At 40.7% G+C, this 12,934-nt stretch overlaps 2 protein-coding genes across 2 annotated transcripts; one reads left to right on the top strand and one right to left on the bottom strand.

Annotated features, from left to right (window-relative positions):
* Positions 1–342: 342 nt before the first annotated feature.
* Positions 343–2,802, top strand: LOC111805868 (cytokinin riboside 5'-monophosphate phosphoribohydrolase LOG1-like). The gene is made up of 7 exons (XM_023691135.2): positions 343–626; positions 1,205–1,302; positions 1,380–1,410; positions 1,599–1,698; positions 1,766–1,836; positions 2,393–2,536; positions 2,619–2,802. The coding sequence occupies exons 1-7, from the start codon at positions 492–494 to the stop codon at positions 2,715–2,717; spliced, it is 678 nt and encodes a 225-aa protein (XP_023546903.2). The 5' UTR covers positions 343–491; the 3' UTR covers positions 2,718–2,802.
* Positions 2,803–6,671: 3,869 nt separating this feature from the next.
* Positions 6,672–12,724, bottom strand: LOC111806109 (serine/threonine-protein kinase BSK1). The gene is made up of 9 exons (XM_023691467.2): positions 12,148–12,724; positions 11,926–12,061; positions 11,703–11,836; positions 11,510–11,615; positions 10,024–10,109; positions 9,717–9,905; positions 8,528–8,692; positions 8,337–8,450; positions 6,672–7,191 (listed from the first exon to the last, which is right to left on the bottom strand). The coding sequence occupies exons 1-9, from the start codon at positions 12,505–12,507 to the stop codon at positions 6,937–6,939; spliced, it is 1,545 nt and encodes a 514-aa protein (XP_023547235.2). The 5' UTR covers positions 12,508–12,724; the 3' UTR covers positions 6,672–6,936.
* Positions 12,725–12,934: the final 210 nt, after the last annotated feature.

Genomic DNA, 12,934 nt, shown 5'->3' with positions numbered 1-12,934 from the left:
GACCACTGACCCAATAGACGTGTTCATCGTTTGGTAGGTAGTAGTATTAGTTTTGAAAGTCAAAGGTTAGAAAAAATATATATATAGAAAAAGTGGATAGAAGAGATAAAGAAGACAGGTGGAGCAATGAGAGAGGAGGAGAGATAATGACCCATAGAAAGAAATGTAGAGCATCACGTAGAGAACTGAATCCTGTCGGCGAAATGGATGATCCAAGAGAATATGAGTGCCACCCTTCACGTGGCCCAACATGATTTAAGAAGTGACTCAAATTGACTGCTCTTTGCCTTTGCCTTTGCCTTTGCCTTTGCCTTTGCCTGTTGTCTTCTATATATGGCCTTCTTTGGACCTTCCTTCTTTTGGTATCCCCTTTTCTTTCCCTCTTTGCAGCCTAAGCTACCAAATTCCATTATTCTCTCCTTCAAAATTCTGTCTTTGGGTCATCTTATTTTGCCTAACCAAACAAGGAAAGGCTAAGGAGCAGCTATATTATGGGCGATGATGGGGAGATTACACACAATCAACCCATAATCTCGAGGTTTAAAAGGGTCTGTGTTTTTTGTGGGAGTAGTGTTGGTAAGAGAAATTGCTACCGTGAAGCGGCCGTTGAGCTCGCCGGAGAATTGGTAGGTACTTTTAGGCTTTGGCTGGCTATATATGTGAGATCTCACGTCGGTTAGAGAGAGGAACGAAGCATCCCTTATAAGGGTGTGAAAACCTCTCCTTATCAGACGTCGTAAGGCTGATGGTGATACGTAACGGGTCGAGATGGATATTTGTAAGCGGTGGGCTTGGGCTGTTACAAATTGTATTAGAGCAAGATACCGGGCGGTGTGCCAGCGAGGACGTTGGGCTCCCAAGGGAGTGGATTGTAATATCCCATATCTTTGTTAGAGAGGGAAACGAAACATTTCTTATAAGGGTGTGGAAACTTCTCTCTAGTTCACGCGTTTTAAAAATTTTATGGGGAAACCCAGAAAGGAAAGCCCAAAAAGAATAATATCTACTAGCAGTGGGCTTGGACGATTAAAAATGGTATCAGAGCTAGACACCGGGCGATGTGCCAGCAAGGACGTTGGGCCTCCAGAGGGTGGATTGCGAGATCCTACCTGGGTTAGAAAGGAGAACGAGACAATATCTACTAGCAGTGATCTTTGCCCGTTAAAATATACCCTTTTTCATTGAGTTCTATTCTTTGTGTTAGGTCTCAAGGAGATTGGACCTTGTTTACGGTGGAGGAAGTATTGGCTTAATGGGACTCGTCTCTCAAGAGGTTCACAACGGAGGTGGACATGTGATAGGGTAAAATTAATATTTTTCGAGTTAAATATTTAACCGAAATTCATTTGATATTTGATGGGTTATTAATTATTTGACAGAATTATCCCAAAAACATTGATGCGTAAAGAGGTAAGAAATCTCGATTATCGTGCAAATATAACTAAAAAAAACAAGGATAAAGTTTTGAATTTGAATGTTACAAATATCATCCGACATAACATGTTTTAAGACAAAGTTTAAGGAATATAAAAACTTAGGATTAAAAATCCATAATGTTGATTATGTGTATTATTTACTATATGGTGTTGGTGTAACAGATTACTGGGGAAACAGTTGGGGAGGTCCGACCAGTTGCCGACATGCATCAAAGGAAAGCGGAGATGGCCCGCCACTCTGACTGTTTCATTGCCCTCCCAGGTCTCTTTCTCTTTTAACCAAACAAAACATTTTTAGCTTAAACTAAACTAATCATGTTACCCAACAGGTGGATATGGAACATTGGAAGAGCTCCTCGAAGTCATAACGTGGGCCCAGCTCGGTATCCACGACAAACCGGTAAGATCCTATCTAAAACGGTTTTATCGCAACACTCGAATAAAGAACAGTACATGAATGAATCAATACTATTAGAAATCACGAGTTTCCACAATGGTATGATATTGTCCACTTTGATCATAAGCTCTCATGACTTTGCTTTGGGCTTTCTCGAAAGGCGGGAAAGATCTCATTCCAATGGAGATGTATTCTTTGACTTATAAATTCATGATCATTTCCTAAATTAACCAACGTGGAACTCACTCCCAACAATCCTCAACAATCCCGAGAATAGGATAGCTAAGAAAAGTTACTATTTTTACCAACAAGATACACTTTCTTATACGATGGTTCTTCGATCATAGGAACTTCAAACATAAATATGTTTTGAGGTATGTGAGTGAGAATAAAGCATGTCGAAAGGATTCGAGTTGGTCTATAGAAGTAGATAACGTGATTATGTTGCAGAGAATATAGGGAATGTCTATAGTCATCCGATATCGAATTCGAATTCTTAAACATGGGACGTTTTATTTAAGTAAGTAGATTATTGAAAAGAGGTTGTTGGATTAAATAGGTGGGTTTGCTTAACGTTCATGGTTATTACAACTCGCTTCTCTCCTTCATCGACAAGGCTGTGGACGATGGCTTCATCATGCCATCTCAACGTAGTATCATTGTCTCTGCTCCTAATGCTAAGGAGCTTGTTCAAAAGCTCGAGGTTCGTTTGAACTTCTAAATTACCTCTTTTATTTTTCAATTACGTCAAAGTTTAGTAGTGATTTAATACGGTTGAATTATAGGAATACGTGCCCGTTCATGACCGCGTCGTGGCAAAGGTCAAATGGGAAGATGAACAGATGGAGCTGAACGCCAGTTTGCAGACAGAATTCTACCGGTGAAACAAAAAAAAACAAGAACATATCTGTCTTTCTAGAGTTCTTTTTTTTTTTTTTTTTTTTTTTTTTTTTTTTTTTTTTTTTTTTTGTACAAATAAGGGAAGAAATAATATATTTAATTTGAAATATATATATTATTGTGTTGAGAATTTTTTTAATTAATATATATATATATATATTGTTATGGGCGTGTGGGGGCAATGACGTAAGGGTTGTACGGATGGGGAATCCAAAAGGCCCATATCTTCTGTACAACCTAAGGTGATGTTAACATACACGTAGAGAAAGATGTGGCCTTTGCCTTATTATCTACATTTAGAGAGATAGATGGGTGGAAGTATCTAATTTGGATCCTTATGAGATCAACACATTTACAATACCATAAATATCAAGTACGGGTGTTCGTGAATTGAGTCGGGTCGTAATAAAACATTTTTTAAAGTCAATTCAATTGTTCGGGTTGTAAATTTTTCAATCGAAGTGACTCTTATTCAATAATGAATCTAACCCAGCTCATTCGTAAAATAGTTGGGTTAGATTAGTTTGTAACGATAGTTGAGTTTTTATTTTTAAAAAATTGCAGAAAAAAATGCGAGATTTTCGGCTAGGTGTTGTGTTGAGGATTGTTGAGAAGGAGTCTCACGTTGACTAATTTAATGAACGATCATGAGTTTATGAGTAAGGAATACATCTTTATTAGTATGAGGTCATGTAGGACGTCCAAAGCAAAACCATGAGAGATTATGCTCAAAATGGACAATATCGTACCATTATGAAGATTCGTAATTCTAACCTGCTGGAGATCTTGCAACCACAACCGATCTCATGTCTTTCCCTTCAAATCCCTCTCATTTAACTCTAAAATCTATGTATATCGAGAGGGAGAACATTGCAACTCACAAGATGGTTCAACACGTTGTTTGCCTTGCCTCTTGTCACTTGGATCTCAACTCGTTAACACCTCACGTGTGGCTCGGATTGAGTCATCCCTCAGGTCATTCCCTATATTTTTGACTTTCCAGAGCTATCTTTGACATTATCGGAGGCATTTGAGATTAGTATGACCCATGGTTGCTCAATTTAAACTATTTTGAGCTAGAAGATGGGATTATTTGATACCTTTAGATAAGCTAAACTCGTTAGTTTATTCTAATTTGATGACATGGATTAACATCGATCGAATCAAACGTTGAGGAACATATTCAAGCCAGCTCTAAGAACCTTTAGTGACTCTACTTAGGTTAACTATTGTGTTATGTATGATGAAGTGTCTCCCATGGCCTGCACCTACCTGTCATAATTATGATTTTTATACTATGTTGTTCTATGTTATGTCATGATATGATATGTTAAGTTATGTCATGCTTGTAAGTTATGCTATAGTGATATGTTATAATGACGATAATCTATGATGCATAAACCTCCATAGACCATGTCATACAAACTATGCTATGTACGAAAGATTTGACACGAATTATGTATACATAATTCTAATACTATAGAAGAATAGCGGTTTGACTTGCATCATAAATTTATAACATGATTTTAACCTACGGAATGGGATCTCATACATTTTTGTATGTCATATGCATCGGGATACTTTCTCATTATGATAAGTATGGCCGCATACCTTACAACTTACAACATTTATGTTCACCATAATGTTATGCGGACCCTTTTCCTTCTTAGTGTCTGGCAGCCAATTAGCGAGTGCTAACCCAATGAGCTAGGCTCAAGGGGTATGTGAGCCCGCTTGGTGAGCCTATGTGCACGTGCGTGAGGAAGTATTCCATATCCAACCCTGTTCGAACTAATTTTAGGATAACCCACGAACCAACTCATCTCATAAAATTTTCATATATTTGAACCTAACCCAACTCAATCTGATCTGTTTTTCAAATCAAATCAATTTTCTATGATCGTCAATCGAAATAATAATAATCTATCATAATAATTCAATATTTAGGCTCCTATTATTGATATTTATGAAAACACCCAACATTTTATTCCTATTTATTCCTATTTTTGTTGTACCAATACGAGGAAAGAAAAATTATTAGTCATTTAATCTTATGGTCCCATATTTTACAATATTTATATTGAAGGCACCTAAATGTGTGGCTTTGATTTAGGGGTGCCTTTTTAAATTGTGTCGTTTTGTTCTTAAAGTTAGCTATAAATATATATAATAGTAAGCAAGTAATTAAGAGATTATTGATGTTCCTAAAGAATATCATTAAATAAACTTAAAAAGACTATTTCAAAGTTTAGAAAAATTAAGAGATATTTTTCGAAAATAAAGATAAATGAGAAAATGACGGGACATAAATGAGGCATGACAGTGGACACTACTACATGCATAACATATATATAATGAGGCCGTGAACTTACACGTTCATAAAAAAGTCATGAAAGATAATGTGGCAGAAAATAAATAACACGAATTTAAATAAAATTAAGAAATTGAAGTATTTGCCCAAATTTAACCTAAGGGCTATGAAAGATAAACGTCGTGAATGTATTGCCCTAGTTTTGGTCCCGTAGTCGTCATTGTGATGTCGTAGTTCGTACAGGGGTGCCTTAGTTGAAAAATAAGAGTAGCACGTGGCTTGAGTATTTTAAAAAATACTCGGTAAGTAACTTCACTATTGGGTCGGAAAATGCATACGCAAGTAATCATAGAGGGACCTATTCTTTCATAAAAACATTTCATGACTTGAACTCTACTTTTCAGTTTGAGCTAAAATTGGATGTGTAGTACTTCTTTACACACGGGTCATGTATGCACACATAGACCCACCGGGCAATCGTATACATACTCTTGGGCTAGCCCTTTAGCTCACGTAGGCTCATGTTGTCGGAGCCATGGAGGAAAAGGAGGCTGCATAATAACATGACGTACATAGACATAATAATGTACACATCCATACTCGTCGTAATGGGGAAGTATCCTAATGCATGTTACAAAAAAAAAAAAAAAAAAAAAAAAAAAAAAAAAAAAAAGTTGACCTCATGGGCCCGATCTTAGAGTTGACCTCAGGTCATACGTTTATTATTTCATAAACTTAACTTTCATTTATACGTACACGGCATAACGAATTATGATATGAACGAGTAATAATACTTGCAAAATGGTGTGTTTCTTGTCAAACATACTATGATGTCTAAGTCAAATTCGGGATTGTGTTAGCATAGTAAGAATTAAGAATAGTTATAGCATAGCTCATGTGTGGGTCTCTTCTTTCCATTTATATCGAATTCGATCACCGATGAGAGTTTCTACACTTAAGTTTTCCTCTTCTTATTTCAATTTTAACCATGGTTTATCTAGACTAGACAGCTTGACTTAAATAAAGAGTTGACCTCATGGACCCGATCTTAGACCTTGGATCACCAGGGCATGGTCTACTCAAGTATGGTGACTTCGCATCTACCTTCGGGTCACTAGAGCGTAGTCAACCGAGGTTCAACTCCTTGGCTTTCTTCAAAGCTATTCGTAATCCATTTTTATTTAGGATTTAATTTTACCCACAACTGTTATGTGAAATCTCACATCAATCGGAAAGGGGAGCGAAACATTCCTTATAAGTGAGTGGAAACATCTCCCTAACAAACGCGTTTTAAAGCCTTGAGGGGAAGCCCAAAGAGAAACATATGTTAGCGATAGATTTGGGCTGTCACCGGGCGATGTGCCAACAAGGACACTGGCCCCTAAAAGGGATGAGACTATGAGATCCCACATCGATTGGAGAGGCTTTCTGTATTTTTTATGAGTGAAAACCTCTCTATAATAGACACGTTCAAAAAACGTAAGAGAATCATGGATTACAATCTTATTAGTATATTGTCTTCAAAACGAACATTTTCCTATTGATCTTAAGATGATGTTGCTATCATGAGTAACAATAATACGAGCTCGAGCTCGATTTCTTCGTGGCACAATTATGCACACCCAAGAATCAAAATATGCTGTATTAAGCTTATACATAAATAGAACCAAGAAATTATTTCCCAATTTAAAAAGAAAAAAAAAAATAACACAATTATTGAGAAGACATCAGTTCCTTTCTATCTTACAAATTTGATTTTATGACCATATTTAGTAACTTTCCATTTTAAGTGCAACTCCATGTTATGTTCCTGTTTCAAAAACTATCAACAGCAGCAAACCACAGACCAGGAACACAACACAGGAAGGACGACACTTACTGCGAGTCGATTCTCAAGATCCTCGGCCGCCTTTTTGTCGTTTCTCTTCTAATGCAGCAGCCTCGTTCAACATGTCGGCTGCGTCCTTGTGCATATCTAGCTTGGCAAGCGCAACGGCCTGCATGTAAAATGAAGTCGACCAATCGGGGTAAACACATTGGGCTTGCATCGCGTCTCGAAGAGCAGCGTCGGGTTGGTCACAAAGAAGATAACATAGGCTCCGTCGTGCATAAACAGTGGGAGAAACCATGGTGCCAACATCAATGAACTGCAGATTGTGTATATCATAGTTACTTCTTGTTTTAGTCTTCAACAAGAACAATTCTTCCAATTCATTCATAACCAGAAACAAACATTGAGAGCAACTAGTTGATTACGTATGTGAGTTCCCGCATCGAGTGGAGAGGAGAACAAAGCATTCTTTATAACGGTGTGGACACCTCTCCCTCTCCCTAGCATACGTGTTTTAAAAACCTTAAGGAGAAGCCCGAAAGGAAACAATATCTGCTAGTGGTGGGCTAGAGCTGTTATAAATGGTATCAGAACCAGACACTTGGTGATGTGTCCGTGAAGAGGCTAGGCCCCAAGGGGTGGACACGAGGCAATGTGCCAGCAAGGATGCTAGGCTCCCGAAAGGGGGTGGATTGGGGAGGCCCACATCGATTGGAGAAAGAGAATGAGTGTTAGCGAGGACGCTCGACTCCAAAGGGGTGGATTGTGAGATCCCACATTGATTGGAGAGGGGCACGAAACATTCTTTATAAGGGTGTGGACACCTCTCCCTAGCAAACGCATTTTAAAAACCTCGAGGAGAAACCTGAAAGGGAAAGCCAAAGAGGACAATATATGCTAACGGTGAGCTCGGGCTGTTACAAATGGTATCAGAGCCAGGTGGGCTTGGGCCGTTACAAATGGTATAAGAGTCAGGTGGGCTTGGGTCGTTACAAATGGTATCAAAGCCAGGTGGGCTTGGGCTAATCCAAATGGTATCAAAGCCAGACACCGAGAGATATGCCAGCAAGAAGGCTGAGCCCCAAAGGGGAGTGGACACGAGGTGGTGTGCCAACGAAGATGCTGGGCCCGAAAATGGGTAGATTAGGGGGTCCCACATCGATTAGAGAAAGGGAATGAGTGTCAACGAGGATGCTCGGCTCCAAAGGGGTGGATTGTGAGATCCCACATCAGTTGGAGAGGGGAACGAAACATTCTTTACAAAGGCGTGTGTGGACACCTCTCACTAGCTCGTTTTAAAAACTTTGAGGGAAAGCCCAAAGAGGACAATATCTGGTAGGGGTGGGTTTGGTTTGTTACAACTAGGACTCAAACCAGATGCTAACATCCAACCAAACATCCGACCAAAAGTAAACAAATGTGATTTTGTGGCAGTTGAAAGACAAGAAATCTAAATGGTACCTGAGAATAACAGTCAATTGCTGTTTTAAAATCCTTGTCACGAAATGCCAAGTCCCCACGCTTCCTTGCCTCCAACATGTCTCTCATTTGTTGAGTCCATTCTTGGAAAGACAACTGGAAAAGAATTCTAGAAATTTAAACATATCATACAGAAAATAACAACATTTGTTTAAGAATCACAATGACTTTACCTCGTTTGTTCCTTCGTCGTCTTTGTAGTGTGTCATTACCAAAATCTGATGGATAGCAGTGAGATCCATCCTCGTACAAGCATCGCCCATTGGAGTGAGAGGATGTTGTGGCGTTGGAGGCGCTTCCTCATGCTTTGGAATTCCTAGCATCACATAAGATGGAACCTGCAATCTCAAGACATGTCTTTTAAGCTTAGACCATTGGCCAATGCACTACTTGAAGGCACCGAACGAGACAAAAGAATCGAGGCCGCTAGAAGATATTGTCCTATTTGAGCTTTTCCTGCTGGGTTACCCCTCGAGGTTTTAAAACGAGTCTGGTAGGGAGAGGTTTCCACACTCTTATCGGAATGCTTCGTTCCCCTCTCCAACTGATGTAGAATCCACCCCCCTTGAGGCCAGCATCCTTGCTAGCTCACCGCCCGATGTATGGCTCTGATACCATTTGTAATAGCCCAAGCTCTCCTAGCTCTGATACCATTTGTAACAATCCGAGCCCACCGCTAGCAGATATTGTCCTCTTTGGACTTTCCGTTTTGGATTTCCGTTCGAGGTTTTAAAACGCGTCTAGTAGGGAGAGGTTTCTACACCCTAATAAGGAATGTTTCGTTCCCTTTCGTTGGCACACTGCCTAGTGTCTGACTCTATACCATTTGTAACCGCCCAAACCCACCGCTAGCAGATATTATCCTCTTTGAGTTTTCCCTTCTAGGATTTATCTCAAGGTTTTAAAATGCGTCTGGTAGGGAGAGGGGTTTCCACAACCTCATAAGGAATGCTTCGTTCCCCTTTCCATCCAATGTGGGATCTCACAATCCACTCCCTTGGGGACCCCCAACATCCTCGTTACACAGCCCGGTGTCTGACTCTGATACCATTTGTAACAGCCCAAGCCCACCGCCAGATATGGGATCTCACAATCCACCCCCTCCTTAGGGACCCCCAACATCCTCGTTGGCACACCGCCCGGTGTCTGACTCTGATACCATTTGTAACAGCCCAAGCCCACCGTCAGTAGATATTGTCCTCTTTGGACTTTCCCTTCTAGGTTTCCTCTCAAGATTTTAAAACACGTCTCGTAGTGAGAGGTTTCCACGCCCTTATAAGGAATGCTTCGTTCCCCTCTCCAACTGACATGAGATCTCACAGTAATCAATATCGAATACAAGCTAATAACATGGTTGCTTACATCAGGTTTATTTTGTAAGGGTTCGAGGGTCGCAACAAGGTCCTTAGTATTTGGCCGATCCCGAGGTTCATATTGTAAGCATCGTGAAGCAAGATCAAAAACGACAGTTGCCTCCGCAGTTGAAAAGTTACCCTCCAAATGCGAATCCATTAAAAGAATAATGTTTTTGCCTCGTATCATATCGAGTGCCTGCACATAACATTACACATATTAATTCTTGTCATAGCAAATGATTTATTAGCTTCAAAAAGTCCCATTGCCCTTTGACCAATAAAAGCTATGTGGGTTATAAGGATCAAACACTTACATGACTAGGAGGGATGTGCTTGCCACTTAGTAGATCTAAGAGCACAGTTCCAAAGCTAAAGATAACACTTTCTGCAGTCACTCGTCCTGTAACAAACAAACATATACATGACTAAAATCGAAGTACTTCTCCCTATGAATGATAAAATATTTGAGGAAGCCGCCACCCCAATGTGTGTAATAGCCAAGCCCATTGCTAGTAGATATCGTCCTCTTTGGACTTTCCCTTTCAAGTTTCCCCTCAAGGTTTCTAAAACACGTCTGCTAGGGAGAGGTTTCCACACCTTATAAAATTCATCCCCCTTCGAGACCCAGCATCCTCGCTGACACTCATTCCTCTCTCCAATCGATGTGGGATCTTACAATCCACCCTTTTCGGGACCTAGCGTCCTCGTTGGCACACTGCCCAGTGTCGGGCTCTGATACCGTTTGTAAGAGCCCAAGCCTACCACTAACAGATATTGTTCTCTTTAGGCTTTTTCTTTCAAGTTTCCCCTCAAGGTTTTTAAAACAAGTCTCGTACGAAGAGGTTTTCACACCCTTATAAAATTCATCCGCCTTCGAGGCCCAGCGTCCTCGTTGACACTCGTTTCTCTCTCCAATCGATGTGGGATCTCACAATCCACCTCCTTCAGGACCTAGCGTCCTCGTGGCACATCACCGAGTGTCTGGCTCTGATACCATGTGTAAGAGCCCAAGCCTACCAGATATTGTCCTCTTTACGCTTTGTCTTACAAGTTTCCCCTCAAGGTTTTTAAAACAAGTCTGCTAGGGAGAGGTTTTCACACCCTTATAAAATTCATCCGCCTTTGAGACCCAACATCCTCGCTGGCATACCACCCAGTGTCTGGCTCTGATACCATTTGTAAGAGCCCAAGCCTACCACTAATAGATATTGTCCTCTTCGGTTTCCTCTTTCAAGTTTCCCCTCAAGGTTTTTAAAACAAGTCTGCTAGGGAGAGGTTTTCACACCCTTATAAAATTCATCCGCCTTTGAGACCCAACATCCTCGCTGGCATACCACCCAGTGTCTGGCTCTGATACCATTTGTAAGAGTCCAAGCCTACCTCGAGTAGATATTCCCGTCTCTTGGTTTTTCCCTCTCAGACTTCCCCTCAAGATTTTTAAAACGCATCTGGTGGGAGAGAGAGGTTTCCACACCCTTATAAGTTTCATCCCCTTTAAAGCCCAGCGTCCTCTCTCCAATTAATGTGGGATCTCACAATCACAACTCCGAGTGTCGGGCTCTGATACCATTTGTAACAGCCCAAGCCAACCGCTGGCAAATATTGTCCTCTATGTTCTTTTCCTTTCAGGTTTCCCCTCACGGTTTTAAAAACGTGTCTCATAGGGAGAGGTTTCCACACCCTTATAAAATTCATCCCCCTTCGAAACCCACCGTCGTCGCTAACACTCGTTCCTCTCTCCAATCAACGTAGGATCTCACAATGTAGCTAACATGAATGAATACAAACAAGAACACATACCATTTCTTAAATATTCAGGTGGAGTATATGCAAGATTAGTGCTATAACTTTTACCATCCCGGCTGTTCTTCATCAATCCAAAACAAGAGAGTCGAGGATCACCATTCTGTCAAAACAAAACCCATCAGCAAACCATAATTCAGCTCTCATTCAGACAAAACATGACCATATACAAAACCCATTGTAGCATCACCTCATCAAATAGAACTCTATACGCATTCAAATCATGATACAATGGACGTTCCTGAGAGCTACAGTAATCTAATGCCTTAGCCATATGTAAAGCAACTCTCAATCTCATAGCCCACTCAATCGTCTGATTCTCCCCTGTCAAGTAAACCCAAAATGGATATCACCACATCATGAGCTAATAACCAAGAACAAAGATCTTAATCTCATAAATTATATGAACATACAATGGAACAGATGCTTTGCGAGGGTGTCATTGGGCATATACTCCGCAATAAGAAGCCTCTCATCGCCTTCACAGCAATACCCAATAAGATTCGCTAGCCTTTTATGCCGCAATTTACCCACCCCTGATGCTTCCTCCTAAAGAAACCGATCAAAATCATACAAGAAATCAACAATGGAATGTAATCGAGAAAAATGGAGAAATGGGTTTCAAGGATTAGTACAGCGAACTGTTTGGGGTCAGGCCAAGCTAACTTAGTGAACTTCTTGACGGCGATCCAGCGGCGATTGCTCTGGTTTTGAAGGCGTCCTTTGTAAACGACATTGGGGGCTTTCTCGCCGCTCTCGGAAACGATGTAATCCGAGCTGAAATTGTTGGTAGCAGCCTTGAGGTCGGCGAAGGAGAATTCGGAGAAAGCAGGGACGCCGCTGCCGCCGCCGCCGCCGCAACCGCCGTAGCCGGCTGCAGGATCAGAAGAGCCATTAGAAGGATGTGATTGGGAATTGTTTTGGGGAAGAGGGGCATGATTGTTTGTGCCTCCTAGACTGTGAGCCCTTTGTAAGGACGATCCACAGCAGCCCATGACTGACTCGTCCACTCAATCCGCCGCCCACCTCCACCAGCTCCGCCGTTTAACTAGAAAAACCTCATACAGCTCCGCCGTTTACTTGAAAGCTCCACTCTCTCTCTCTCTCTTACCCTCTCTCTCTCTTCTGGTTTTTTCCCTATTTTTTAATTTTCTTGGGTTGATTTTCCATGGCTGGGCACTGACAGGACCTCTGTTTTTCTCTCAGCTTCCTCCTCGCATTGAGTTGTCTTTTTTGAGTAGGGGAGGGGTAATTTGGTAATTTCCGATAACGTCTCTTTTTTGTTTCTCGCGCTGTACTGTCACGTCCGTTGTCATTTTTTTAATTTTTGTTATTAAATTATATTTTTCAGAAAATTATGAATTATTATTATTGTTATTTAAATTATAAATAATTATAAATGATGAATAATAATGCTCCGGC

This window comes from Cucurbita pepo, chromosome 11 (assembly GCF_057944985.1).
Source record: "Cucurbita pepo subsp. pepo isolate OVF chromosome 11, ASM5794498v1, whole genome shotgun sequence".
Classification (NCBI taxonomy): domain Eukaryota; kingdom Viridiplantae; phylum Streptophyta; class Magnoliopsida; order Cucurbitales; family Cucurbitaceae; genus Cucurbita; species Cucurbita pepo.
Note: the sequence above shows the minus strand (reverse complement) of the source record. Positions and strands in the feature narration are given on the sequence as shown.

What these genes read in the sequence shown, in the direction of transcription:
- LOC111805868 (XM_023691135.2), top strand. Translation starts at nt 492, where the DNA reads ATGGGCGATGATGGGGAGATTACACACAATCAACCCATAATCTCGAGG. An exon ending in CTGTTTCATTGCCCTCCCAG is followed by an intron (nt 1,699 to 1,765) that starts GTCTCTTTCTCT and finishes GTTACCCAACAG; the next exon opens with GTGGATATGGAACATTGGAA. An exon ending in AGCTTGTTCAAAAGCTCGAG is followed by an intron (nt 2,537 to 2,618) that starts GTTCGTTTGAAC and finishes GTTGAATTATAG; the next exon opens with GAATACGTGCCCGTTCATGA.
- LOC111806109 (XM_023691467.2), bottom strand. Translation starts at nt 12,507, where the DNA reads ATGGGCTGCTGTGGATCGTCCTTACAAAGGGCTCACAGTCTAGGAGGC. An exon ending in AGCACATCCCTCCTAGTCAT is followed by an intron (nt 9,906 to 10,023) that starts GTAAGTGTTTGA and finishes TGTTATGTGCAG; the next exon opens with GCACTCGATATGATACGAGG. An exon ending in ACGACGAAGGAACAAACGAG is followed by an intron (nt 8,451 to 8,527) that starts GTAAAGTCATTG and finishes ATTCTTTTCCAG; the next exon opens with TTGTCTTTCCAAGAATGGAC.